At 33.8% G+C, this 13777-nt stretch overlaps 1 protein-coding gene across 2 annotated transcripts in view; it reads left to right on the top strand.

The window, feature by feature from the left end:
- Nucleotides 1-10124, top strand: part of LOC112055958 (glycerol-3-phosphate acyltransferase 3) — a 31085-nt gene extending 20961 nt beyond the window's left edge. For both annotated transcript variants that reach the window (XM_052889701.1, XM_052889700.1), the window contains 4 exons: nt 1749-1864; nt 3682-3822; nt 4494-4703; nt 5236-10124. In XM_052889701.1, coding sequence (XP_052745661.1) covers nt 1749-1864; nt 3682-3822; nt 4494-4703; nt 5236-5323 — 555 coding nt within the window. In that variant the 3' untranslated portion in view covers nt 5324-10124. The remainder of the gene's footprint in view (nt 1-1748; nt 1865-3681; nt 3823-4493; nt 4704-5235) is intronic.
- Nucleotides 10125-13777: the final 3653 nt, after the last annotated feature.

The following is a 13777-nucleotide window of genomic DNA, read 5'->3' as shown; positions in this document are numbered from 1 at the left end:
GATTCACCTTAATGAAAGAAAAATAATTATTGCATTTAAAGCTTTTTTACAAAACAAATTGATCTTTGAAATGCATGTGACCGCATAACCTTCGAACGACTGCACCAAATTGGATGAGCCTTGGTTGATGTTGACGGCCTCCGAGGCGCAGTGGTATGCGCGATGGATTTACAAGACGGAGGTCGATGGGTTCGATCCCCGGCTGGGCCGATTGAGATTTTCTTAATTGGTCGAGGTCTGGCTGGTGGGAGGCTTCGGCCGTGGCTAGTTACCACCCTACCGGCAAAGACGTACCGCTAAGCGATTTAGCGTTCCGATACGATGTCGTGTAGAAACCAAAAAGGGGTGTGGATAGTCATCCTCCTCCTAATAAGTTAGCCCGCTTCCATCTTAGACTGCATCATCACTTACCATCATGTGAGATTGTGGTCAAGGGCTAACTTGTAAAGAATTAAAAAAAAAATGTATTCGTTATTGTTAGGATAAGGTTTGTGCTGTATACATTTTTTTTTATACTTTGGCTTTAAAAATTAAACTTTTCTGTACTCCATTACAAACGATTATATCCCGAAAATAGTTTCTGAAAATCTTAATTACACCAGCTACAGTGTTGTAAAACTGATCCAGGATAAAACATTTGTAATCTCAAAAAAAGAAATGTGCTTCTCAGAACGCTCGACAGAAGTGATAACTTAAATCTGATGTCATCAGAAGATGTTACGAAGCGGTTTATAAGAAGTTATCCTTTCAAATCAATTAATTTTGGTCACCATTTCAAACTAATCTAATTCGTTTTAGATAATTATATGTATATTTTTTTGTATCCACTAGCGTTTGATTCATTAATTGTTAAGGGACACCCTGTTTGTGTAATCTGTTATGGTTGCATGTGTGCATCATTATGTTGTTGGGTTAGTCATTTATTACCATTGGTTAATTATTTATTACAATTGGTTAGTTACTTATTACAATTGGTTAATTATTTAATACAATTGGTTAGTTACTTATTACAATTGGTTAATTATTTATTACAATTGGTTTGTTACTTATTACAATCGGCTACTCGTGGTTAAAAGTCTGTGCAAGCCAGACATATATGAATTTATGAAGACTAAAAATGAGTCAAAGCATGCTCCTAGCAAAGGTAAGTGTCATAGACAACTATTAATTTTGATCCAAAGTCTCACTCTGAATCGTCCAATGACAGTAAAACATACTAATAAAATGCGAAAGTAAGTCTGTCCATCTATTAACGTTTTCTAAATCGATGAATTTGGTATCAATATAAAGAGAACCTTTGTACAGAACATAGGCTATTTTTGTCCCGAAATATCTCTGGAATTTAAAAACACTTCACAATCTCTATTTCAGGCTATGCACCCATTTATAAATTACATGCAGTGAAATACTGAATTGATAAAATTAATACATCGTTCATAATTAATAAATAAATTAATTAATATATACTGTAATTACAGTTTATGTATCATTATATAACAATAATCAATATAATCGGTAAATTACAATTTATAAGAATTTAATTTTGTCCAAAAAAGAGCAACAATTGAATTTCATCTTTTAGATTATTTTTGAGTCATTACAAAAAACCTGTAAAGAATAATAAAATAAAAAACAAAGGCCTTTACTTAATTACCTTATTATACAAGGCTTTTTCTAAAATACTTGTATAATAAGCTGAATTAAAATTGATTTAATTTTGAAAAAAATATTAAAATGTATAATTTCAGATAGGTCAAAGACACGACGGGTTCCTGGGCCTCCTGCAGCGGGCGCTCGCTCGCGCTTCGCCACACATCTGGTTCGAGAGGTCAGAGGTTAAAGACAGACACGCGGTCGCCAGGAGGTAACACTGTTTGTTGCATGTTGTACGAGTTATCTATGAGTTTGTGGTATTAGTTTGTGAAACAAATAAATAAACATACAAAAAAATTATAAAGGAAATTGATAATTTTAAGAGCAGCCCATGTTGTAGTATAAATCAGCGAGTAACATAGTATAATAAGACATGTAATTAATTGTAATATTAATCTCAAAACTTTGACTTTTTTGTAAAATCGCCATTGGGGCCCTCTCATTTGATGCCTGATGTTGAGACTGACAGGGTGGTGGGGATACAATTCAAGTATAAAGAAATTGAAAGCACTATCAAGCATATGACCAGAGGTAAATCCCCGGGCCATGATGGTCTTAGCATCGAGCATCTACAACATGCTGGGCCACATCTACCGAGGGTCTTGGCCATGTTGTACAACATTTGTATTAGCCACAGCTACATGCCCAGTGAGATGATGCGTACTATAGTTGTGCCTATAGTGAAAAACAAAACCGGGGACTTATCCGATAAAACCAACTATAGGCCCATCTCATTGGCTACTGTCATCTCGAAGGTATTTGACAGCATGCTTAACTCTCACTTAAATAATTTCTTTAGACCACACGACAATCAATTTGGTTTCCGACATGGTTTGTCTACTGAGAGTGCTGTTTTGGGGCTGAAGCATGCTGTCACATACTATGCCAAGAGGAAGACTCAGATTTACGCCTGTTTTCTGGACTTGTCTAAAGCATTTGACCTGCTTTCTTATGACATCTTATGGAGAAAGATGGAGGAAGCAAAACTACCTCCAGAACTCACCAATATTTTTAAATATTGGTATAGAAACCAGGTCAACAATGTCCGGTGGGCAGGCGCATTGTCAGACTCGTATGGGTTGGAGTGCGGAGTGAGGCAGGGGGGGTTAAGCTCACCTACGCTATTCAACCTGTACGTGGATGACTTGCTTGGCGAGCTCAGCAGCACTAGAACCGGCTGCTACATAGATGGAGTGTGTTTAAATAACATAAGTTACGCCGATGATATGGTGCTGTTGAGTGCGTCAATCTGTGGTCTCAGGAAGCTCATAGCTGTATGTGAGGCTTATGTGGAGAAACATGGTCTTGCCTATAACACTAAAAAGAGTGTAGTGATGGTCTTTGAGGCAGAGGGTAAAACATCTAAAAATCTAACCCTTCCACCCATCTCGCTGAATCGCGTAGCATTAGAGAGAGTGAATAAAGTCAAGTACCTTGGACACATGTTGACCCCTGACCTTAGAGACGACACTGATATCGAGAGAGAACGGAGAGCGTTATCAGTAAGAGCTAATATGCTGGCCCGCAGGTTTGCGCGGTGTTCCTATGCCGTTAAAATTACTTTGTTCAGAGCATACTGCACTAGCTTCTACACGTGCAGTCTGTGGGCCAAATACTCTCAAAAATCTTATAACGCTCTCCGTGTACAATACAACAACGCATTCAGGGTGTTGATGGGGTTGCCCCGCTTTTGTAGCGCATCGGGGATGTTCGCGGATGCGCGTGTCGACTGTTTTTACGCCACAATGCGCAAACGTTGTGGATCCTTGGTGCGCAGGGTGCGGGGCGGCACCAACAGCATTCTTGCAATGATTGCGAGCAGGTTGGACTGTAAATATGTGAATCACTGCTGTTCCATGTCAAATGGATTGGAGCGGCAGTGACACACATATTACTAGTACGATATATTTAATAGAATAAGTTTGCTATAGTTTATAAGTTACTAACACATTCTATTTTTACTAACACAATTATGAGCCTATTGAAGCTTGAAATAAATAAATTATTATTATTATTATTATAAAACAGATTAAAAGAGCACATCTCAGTGCCGGACAACCCCCCCATCCTGATATTCCCGGAGGGCACCTGCATCAACAACACGTCGGTGATGCAGTTCAAGAAGGGCAGCTTCGAAGTGGGGGGCACCATATACCCCGTCGCCATCAAGTGAGTTAACCCCCCCCCCCCCTCTTTTGTTGACCCATTTAATGATATTTACACAAATTTATGTAATTTATATAAACTTTACCATATATTTGTATTATTAATAAAGTTTAACCATTGAATTGTGAAGAAGACATGTGTAAAAATCGTTAAATGTTTTTTTTTATCACTATGTACTAACTAAGTATTTTCTACAACGCATGATTCGGATATTTTTTTGGAGATCTAGTTTAAAAGCAAAGATTATAGTTTTATTAATCTATACTAATACATAAAGCTGAAGAGTTTGGTGGTTTGGTTGTTTGATTGAACGCGCTAATCTCTGGAACTACTGGTCCGATTTGAAAAAATGTTTCAGCGATAGATAGCCCATTTATCGAGAAAGGCTATAGGCTATATATTATCCCCGTTTTCATACGGAATGGAAACCACGCGGGTAAAACCGCGCGGCGTCAGCTAGTATTGAATATAAGAGGATGTATGGGAGCCGTTTTTGGATGTTAGTTGGAAGTTTATTATGAACAATCAATTTTATTTTTGTTTTTGATTTAGTTGATTTATTTTGCTTACCTGTCCAATCTCTGAATTTGGATCATCCTGTATAATGTGATTTTTATCTGCATTTATGTTTATTACTCGTGTGTTGAAATTCAAGCGCGATGTTCGTCGTACAGGTACGATCCGCGCTTCGGCGACGCGTTCTGGAACAGCTCGCGGTACGGCATGCTGCACTACCTGCTCAACATGATGAGCTCGTGGGCCATCGTGTGCGACGTGTGGTACCTGCCCGCCATGACGCGCTCGTCCAGCGAGTCGGCGGTGGACTTCGCCAAGCGCGTCAAGGCGGCCATAGCGACGCGCGGCGGCCTCGTCGACCTCATGTGGTGAGTTGACCTCATGTGCCTTGTGTCAGAGATAACATGACAAAACACACTGCTGAAAATACTTTTTCGGTTCAAAGGATATTTCGCCAAAAGAACAAAAGAACATACTGTATCCTTTTTTCATGTTGTATATGTTTGCGTTTGAGTACAATCATGCCTGATGGAAAACAATTATGAAGTCTAAGACGAAGTTTACTTCTTTTTGCAGTGAAGTATTAAGTTATAGGCACATAGGCTTAATTGTTATGCTTCAAGTTGTCGGGCATTCTGGATGTGTAACAGGACACTCCTAATGTGTTCCAAGGTACTCCTAAATGTTCTCTTGTTACATTTTTTTTTAATTTCCGGATTTCCCCTAATTGGTTGTTCCATCAAAAAAAAATCATTTATTATGCACCTTCCTTGTCTTGTAAAAACTATATGATCGTGAAATATGTTCGAAAATCTTTAAGATGGTGTAGGAAAACTGAGAAAAACAGTGAAAAAAAGTTATTTAAAACTGTTTAGATATAAACTAAATTATCTGTCACAGGGACGGGCAACTAAAACGCATGAAGGCCAAGAAAGAGTGGCGAGAGATGCAACAGGAGGAGTTTAGCAAGAGATTAAAAGGAGAATAAAATAAAGTGTCCCATTGGTTGAGCCAAAAACAATAATTGTGGAACAGTGTTGAGGTTTAGAACAATTGGTACTATTACGATACGTGATAGGACCCACCAATCGGCTCTGGCGTGGTGGGTCAATGCCCCATATATCTTTCTCTTATGAGAGAAGGCCTATACCCTGCTGGGGAAATATCAAATAATCATCAGATAATTATGGTTGCATCGCGTGTGTATAAATACACGAAAATTACTTTAGAGGAACTATCAATAGTAATTTCGTAGAAATGCCTTAAAAATATGGGAATGTTGACTAATTTTATGTATAGTCTTTATTTTTTAGTGAAACTATTAAACAATTATAATTTCACACTCAGATTATATAATAGTATAAATAAAAATATTGTAGCTGTAATAATATTTTTTTTTGTAATAAAAATAATGATACATAATAATTTCATACAATTGATGAATTATAACGAAAGCCATTCCGAAAATTAATCAACATCCGATATTGAATAGATTTCTATTTATTTATCCTGAATATTTAACACACTCTTTTCGCGGTGCAACCATACTATAATTTTACGCATTATTGTAAAAAACTTATAAACATTTTTCGTGACTTATTTATTGTAATTAACTAATATGTAATCACAAGTTAGAAAGGCTACTAGATAATATAGAAATTGTAAACTTTTTATAAGTTACACAAATGTGTAATGAAAAAAAAAACATTGTAAAATTTTAAAACTTACACAATTGATATTTGTAATCGATATTATAATAAAATATATCTATATTTATGTAATAATTTATATATACACTGTCACGGTTCTAAACTATTTCACTTGAGTTACTACTTTTTCGATACATATTATTAATTAATAATATTATGGTGATTCACGATTTTGTAAAAACTATTAATAAAATTGTAAAAGTCATTCAAGTTAATACAGTTGTACAAATTTACTGCATTTCAAACGTCAGTTAATGAATATGTAGTTATAATGTTTCTGTATTTTTTTAACACGCAATTTCTAGAAATAGAATAGTTGTGTAATTTTCGTAAATTTTACACAAGTTACACTAGAAGATAAATAGGACTTGTCATTCATAAAAGTTGAAGTTGGTGGTGTATATAATTATTAGCTGGCACAGCATCGCAGATATTGAAAAAAAAAATAGTATTTTAAACTACAGTTTTTGTACCGAGCCGTGGAAATTGTAGGTAAACGCCTAAATTGAAATTAGTTTGAAATTAGTTTCAATTCTAGAAAAACTATCGTATTAGCCAGATTTCTCAAGAGAATAATTAAAACTTTCATTGGATATCAATCTTCCTCTTAAATCCGTTATGTAGTTAAAACGGAGGGAAGCAGATTTGTGATGAATGAAGAATATAATTAAAATTAGTTTCAACTTTGTTGACTTGATCTTAAAAAATATCACATTGGCAGCTTTTATGTTATTACCATTAGCATTTATTAGACTTATCTTTATGTTTATTAATAATTTTTGGATCTACAGAAAGTGTGCTTTTGATGGTTTTTCGGTTATTTGATTGTAAATATTTCTTTGGAGATTGAAAGGGAGAGTGAAAATTGAAAATTCGTGGAGTATTTGACTGATTGACATTGTATCTATTTTATTTATCGATTGTTGTGTACTTTAGAGTAGTAAATAATTTATTTATTTATTTTGCTATTTACCGCATCATTGCGTTTGTAGCCTCATGTAGCTCATTTGTTAAAGACTCGGACTGGATACCGAACATTAATAATCCTAACACAGCCTTTACGACGAATTGTCAATTTAGTCAAAAACTTGCAACCGATTTAGCGATTTTTTTCAAAGTGTAACTTTGAATGATAATGAAATATTTAATAAGTTTTTAATATAATTCTCACAGTGATTTTCATATATTTTTATAATTAACGTAATGCCTAATGAATCTATACAGATACAATTAACATTCGAATTAAATAATAATCCTAGTTTTTTTTTTAATTGATGAAATTATGAAATATTCTGTTGAAAAGCCAACTTAGATACATATAAATTAACACCACTAGATATTGTTAATTTAATTCTAGTTAGTAGACATTACAATTAAACTTTTATTAAAAAAAATTACAACTATATTTTTTTAGAAGTTAACGAATGCTACACAAATAACTGCTATTAGTCTGTATCCTCGCATAAAATAATGTCATTTTACTTTTACTCGTATGTATTTTGTTACAATAGTTACTTTACTACTATATAATATACTTGGGTTGCTATTATACAATTATGAAAGCCCGTCAATCTGCATTGGAGCAGCGTGGTGGGTCTAAGCTCCATAACCCCTCCTATAAGGGAGACCTGCCGCTGTAATTACGATAATTCGATATTAAGAAGCTCTTAAATTTGTTATAAACCAGAAAATGTGTGATTTTTCGCAAAAATCAGCACAATTGAGAAAACATCGGATTTTATCAGATGACACACACGCCCGGCACGAGTTATGTGGGCTGCCTATCAATTTATATAATGTACTATATTTTTTTAACCTGATTTCTTACTATAGATTACATACAGAAAAATGTTACACCTGTATTTATATGTATAGAAAATCGTTAAATTATAGTTTAGTTGCAATATTTATTATATAGTAAAAATTACAATTTCAAAAATTGTAAATAACTATCACATTATATTTTAGTGTAATTTACATAAATAAAACTGTAAAAGTCATAAATAACGATTTGTAATTGTAAAAATCATTAAATTGGTGATAAATGTTGTGATTGGACGAGGACTGAGTGTGATGGGTGAGTAGTACATAATGATGATACAGTTAATGGCTTAATTACAATTAATTATTAAGTTATTATTAATGGTAATTGTATTTTACAAAAATATTATAATTATATTATAAATATATTTTATAATTGTCATTTTGTTAATAAAAGAATGTTTGAAGTGATAAAATATCAAAAATTAAACTTATATTTCAATTCAGAGATAATACCTTGCTATAATCTTGATAACTTCATTCAGACAGGAGTGTCCTGTGAGTGACAATTGGTGACACTATTTTTAAGAGTGATGTCACAGCCAGTGGCGTGCACAAGGCTCTTAACTAGGGTATACATTACAGGTACAAAATGGAAAATTCCTCCTCCAATACTGGTACGTAATTAATGCTCAGGGTATGCATTGCGTTTATGCATCTATGAAGTGCACGCCACTGGTTACTGGTATCTGTAGTCCATAATGATTAGGTGGGGCGGTAGTTTACGACAGGGCCGGATTAAGGAGGTCTAAGTATAGACCAACAAGTTGTGCGTGCAGATGGAAGCAGTATATATATATATTTTTGGATTGCTCAAAGTGATGTAACTTTTGCGGGACTTGTATATTCTTGTAGGCATTTTTATTCGATAATAATAATTATTATGTATGTTGTTGTACAACTAGTTGGTAGCGTGTGCCGACAGTTATCACTCACCATCAAGTGGACCTGCTTGATCTGTCACTACTAGTTGTGCAAGCTAAGATCTATTTGTAACAGTTTGTGAAGTAATTTAATGCGGTTTCTATACCATGTCTGCGGTGATCACACATACCACATTTTATGCATGTTGAAAATTTTCCCAAATTCAGAGCGAATTCAACCTTTAGGATTGAGTTTAAAGTTGAATTTGCAAATGCGAATGAATGATTCATAATATTTGTCAGGACAACATAACACATCACTGTAACCAAAACAAGACCCTAGAATGGCAGAGAATGACCTTGAGTGAAGTCACGCACTTGTGAACGATGTGTGTAGGGTTAAAGTCTCCTTTGATAGTTAACAAACACTCCCCTTTTCCACTCAAGTCACTCTCCCCGCCTATCCCAAGTAACTCATAAAGAATTACACAACAAATAACGTAGACAGCTCGAACGCCACGAGCATACTGAAGTCGACCGTACGACGAACGCCTTATGTTGCAAGTCATTCCCGCCAACCGGTCGCTACCACTCTCTAACTCCCTAACTTTACGAAACAAGTCGCGCCACTTGGCGTTGGCACGAACCGACACGAGATCGATTGATGAGATATATGGTAGGAGCGTATTACACATTCAGCATTCATACAATGAGGTGTGTGTGGCTCCCGCAGGCTCTGAATGTAATATCATTATAATTTTCATGTAAGTGGTATGTATCACAAAGACCCAAAAATTGTTGTTTTTTTTTTATTTCTGTCTAAATAATATCTTATTTTTTTTTTACAATTATTTTAATACAACGTTTTTCATGCGGTTTTAGTTGGAAAAAAAAATAGTTTAATAAAATAAATCTATTATTTACTTTATTAATTAATTAATTTTTAGGTAATTTTATTATTTAATTAAGAAACTTTTTGACTCCTAATAGTACCTACTCGTTATTTTAGCATACAAAATGGCAGATTAATATATAAAGGCATCTAAGACGAAACTTAGCATAATAAAATAAGTCCTTAGTATTTAGTTTATTATAAAATACACAAAATTATCATTTTTATAACACTTCTATAAGCTAACCTACATAAAAAATCTAATTTATATTTGATCCAACTCGTAAAACCGCATGAAAATCCGTTTAGTAATTTTGAACATTAGTGTTATTTTACACTTTTATAGCTTTCTAATATTTTAATGTAATAATATAATGAATTATTGAATGCTATGTTATTTCCCAGATTGTGTATGTATATTTGTTTGTTAGATTTTAAGTTAATTTATTGTTTTGTAACGTTTGTATGTATACCGTTTTGTACTCAGTAAATGTTATAACTTGATGCTGCCTTTTATTGTTACCTACGAGTGTGTGGAACCCAACATTTCCCTTCACTGCTCTGCTCCTATCGATCGTAGCGTGATGAAAAGTATACTATAACCTGCCCAGGAGTATGGAGAATAATTGTACCAAGTTTCGTTGAAATCTGTCGAGTGGTTTTTGTTTCAATAACGAACATACAGACCGACAGACACGAAAATTTTACTACTTGCATTTCAGGTACAGAATTGACCTCAGATTTACTTTAAGTTAGCCCTTGACTACAATCTGACCTGATGGTAAGTGATGATGCAGTCTAAGATGGAAGTGGGCTAACTTATGAGGAGGATGAAAATCCACACTTCTTACGGTTTCTACACGACATCGTACCGGAAGGCTAAATCACTTATCAGTATGTCTTTGTCGGTAGGGTGGTAACTAGCCACGGCCGAAGCCTCCCACCAGCCAGACCTGAACCAATTAAGAAAATCTCAATCTGCCCAGCCGGGGATCGAGCCCAGGACCTTTCTCTTATAAATCCACTGCGTCACTGAGACTGTCAAAATACTCAGCATAGGTAGAGTCCTTTTCATGAAAGAAGTCCCGCGGCTAAAATCTAAATTAAAATTGACAGCGCCTTACACAATTGACAATAAAACAGACATTAAGAGCGCCGCGTCTGAGGGACTTCTTTCATAAAAAGTACTTTATCGAGTGAATAGACAAGCCTCCAACCCCATCTCCAGGTTATTATGATTTTCTTGGAAGAAAATACCCATTAAGTTCCCAATCCGACGCAGGATCGAACCCAGTACCTCATGATCATGTCAAGGATTGGACTAAAGCTTGGCAAGATCGTCGATGACACTCCCATGATATGCGGGCGACGGGGGGGAAAGTCTGCACGGGTGTGAAATCGTGCATGCGGCAAAGTGAGGTGCATCAGTCGTGGGTTTTTCATTCATCGCTACATGCACCCCGACCCGCGCGGACCATCGGGAGTGTTACGAACAAACTGTATCACTTAAATCTATATTTAGAACTCAATCGGTAAAGCACGAAACTTAAATAAAACAAAGCATATAAAACTTAATCGTTTTATTTCTTTCCATAATAATATAATATTTACCACATTTTTATAAAATCAACAATCTCCAATTACATTAACCAAAGTAATACTAACGCAAAATATCAAAAAACATGACTACTTTATAAACGCATTAAAAACTTGTATTATAAGTACAGTATTTTCAAATTATGAATTAATAAAGCCCATCAAGCCGTGTTTGAACAGCGTGGTGGATCTCAGCTTCCTATCCTCTTCTATAGAGACCTGTAGCTGTCAAATGGGCTGATAACGAAGAATAAACACCCGATAGCTCAACGATTGAAACTGGAATGGATCCAAGTTCAAATACCGCTTTTGTGATACTCATAATAGTTGTGATACAAAAAATAATATGCTGTATTTGTGATTATTATAACAATATTTTAACAATTTTCTATAGTATCACTATCCTTCAAAATTTTAAAATTATATTTTAAATTCTTTCAATCAAGTAAAATGTCGCTTACAATTTAATTTCTAAAAAAAATTTTGTACACATTTTGTATTCAGAAATTTTGTTAAACTTTCAGAAATTTTGTTAAACTTCCAGAAATTTTGTAACCCTTTAGTAATTTTTTTTATAATTAATTGATTATTATTATAGAAATCATAGTGGTCGTTTTATGAACTCACTAATTAATTAGATATATCTATCTGTCTGTCTTAATCACTCTGACAAAGAAATAAATGTTCCTTCAATCTTGATAAACAACAAGCAGTGTCTAGACTCTGTTGTATCCACTCCTATCACAGACTAAATATGTAATTAAAATCTAAATTTTAAGCTTGTCATAACCATTTTACAAACACTTGAACGTGAATTGGGTAACATACAAATCTCTAAAATACTATTACACATTATATTTATATTATAGCACAGTAATTCTGACTGGGGTAAGCATGAGGTAATCTCAATCATATACAACCATAAGGAATTCACCGCCATTGCTGAATTTAAATTATTTTCATTTAATTTTAGATATTTGTACATAGCCTAATTGACATCATCTAAGTACTTAGAATAACTAACAATAAAACTTAATCTTTTAAAATTATTTACAAATGTTAAAAAGAGCGAAATATACACACAAGTTCTTAAAAATTAATACCGCACCATAGTTTTCCCTAAACCAAAAAAAAATACTTAAAATTACAAAAAAAAAATCAAAATTGTAAAAATAAGTTGTGATAACAGAGAAAATGATTTAACGGCAAGTTAGTAAATCTGACTTGAAGTTACGTAGCGGACTAATTTAAAAGTGATTGAGACGAGAAAGCCCAGCGGATTCTGCGGAGTCTGCGATTCGGAGAGCGTAGGTTCGAATCCGGTCCGTATCCGCACATCAGTGAATTTTCTTAATTTTCTGCGTGTGTGAAGTCTGCCAATCCGCATTGGGCCAGCGTGGTGGACTAAGGCCTAACCCCTCTCATACTGAGAGGAGACTCGTGCTCAACAGTGAGCCGAATATGGGTTATTAATGATGATGAATGAATTTAAAAGTAATATATTCTACTCATTACCCAGAACTGTATTCTATGCATTCTATCTAAAGCCTAACCAAATAATCTCTTCGTAAAAAGATACAAAACCAAGCAAATGAATAGTTCATAGATAAAAGAAATAAACATCACTGGTCCATAAGACATTTTTCATTTACTGTTTTATTTGAGGTAACTTATATCTTAAAAAATGTACATTTAAAGAAAACATTACACTATTTACAATTATTATTTTGTTCATACTTTGTTTTTCAAAAATATTAATTTTTGAGGCACATATTTATTTATAATTTTAACAACTTTCTGTACATTTCTTTTTCAAAGTAGTTAAAATATCGCATGTGATTGTATTTATTCAAAAAGTTGTTAAATTTCTAGTAATTCTATAACCTTCAACTATTAATTTTATTACAGATCCGGCAGAAAATCCTTTTTACAATGCAGAGGGAATTATTATAATTAATAAACGAATGTACCCCAATAGATTATATCACAAAATGCACAATTATCGCTAAACAAAACCAATATCAACCATTTTATTATAACAACACAGAGTACTGACAATTTAACATTGATGTTAAATTGTCAGAAATTAACAAAATGATGTCCTTAAGTAGTTCAAATGTGAAGTGCAATTAACTAACTTTATACGACGCATAGCATAACGTATCAAATCATAATATGCGTTTTAAAGTTTTTAACTTATGAATAACTGTTAAATTTGGTAATAAGATGTCGGTTTTTAAATATCTTTCCCATACTGTGATGACAATCAATCAATCAATCAATGTTATTTATTTGCAGATACATGCGTAATGTAATGTGTACATTTATAATTGACAATATTTGCCCGTGTTAGTTCATGTTTCTATGTAAAAGTTTACATTTACGCTAATCGTGTCTTTATTTCACTATAAAATATATGTAAAATATAAAATAAATGACCATGTGATGTCATTATGTGAATTGATACTAAGATGTGATTTCATTTAATCGTTTCTGAAAATTTAACACCCCGTGTTAATTTAACACATTTTATAAATCATGTTAAATTGTATAGAAATGCA

This window comes from Bicyclus anynana, chromosome 26, assembly GCF_947172395.1.
Source record: "Bicyclus anynana chromosome 26, ilBicAnyn1.1, whole genome shotgun sequence".
NCBI classification, from domain to species: Eukaryota; Metazoa; Arthropoda; class Insecta; order Lepidoptera; family Nymphalidae; genus Bicyclus; species Bicyclus anynana.
The sequence above is the reverse complement of the archived record's forward strand: the minus strand, read 5'-3'. Positions and strand labels throughout refer to the sequence as shown.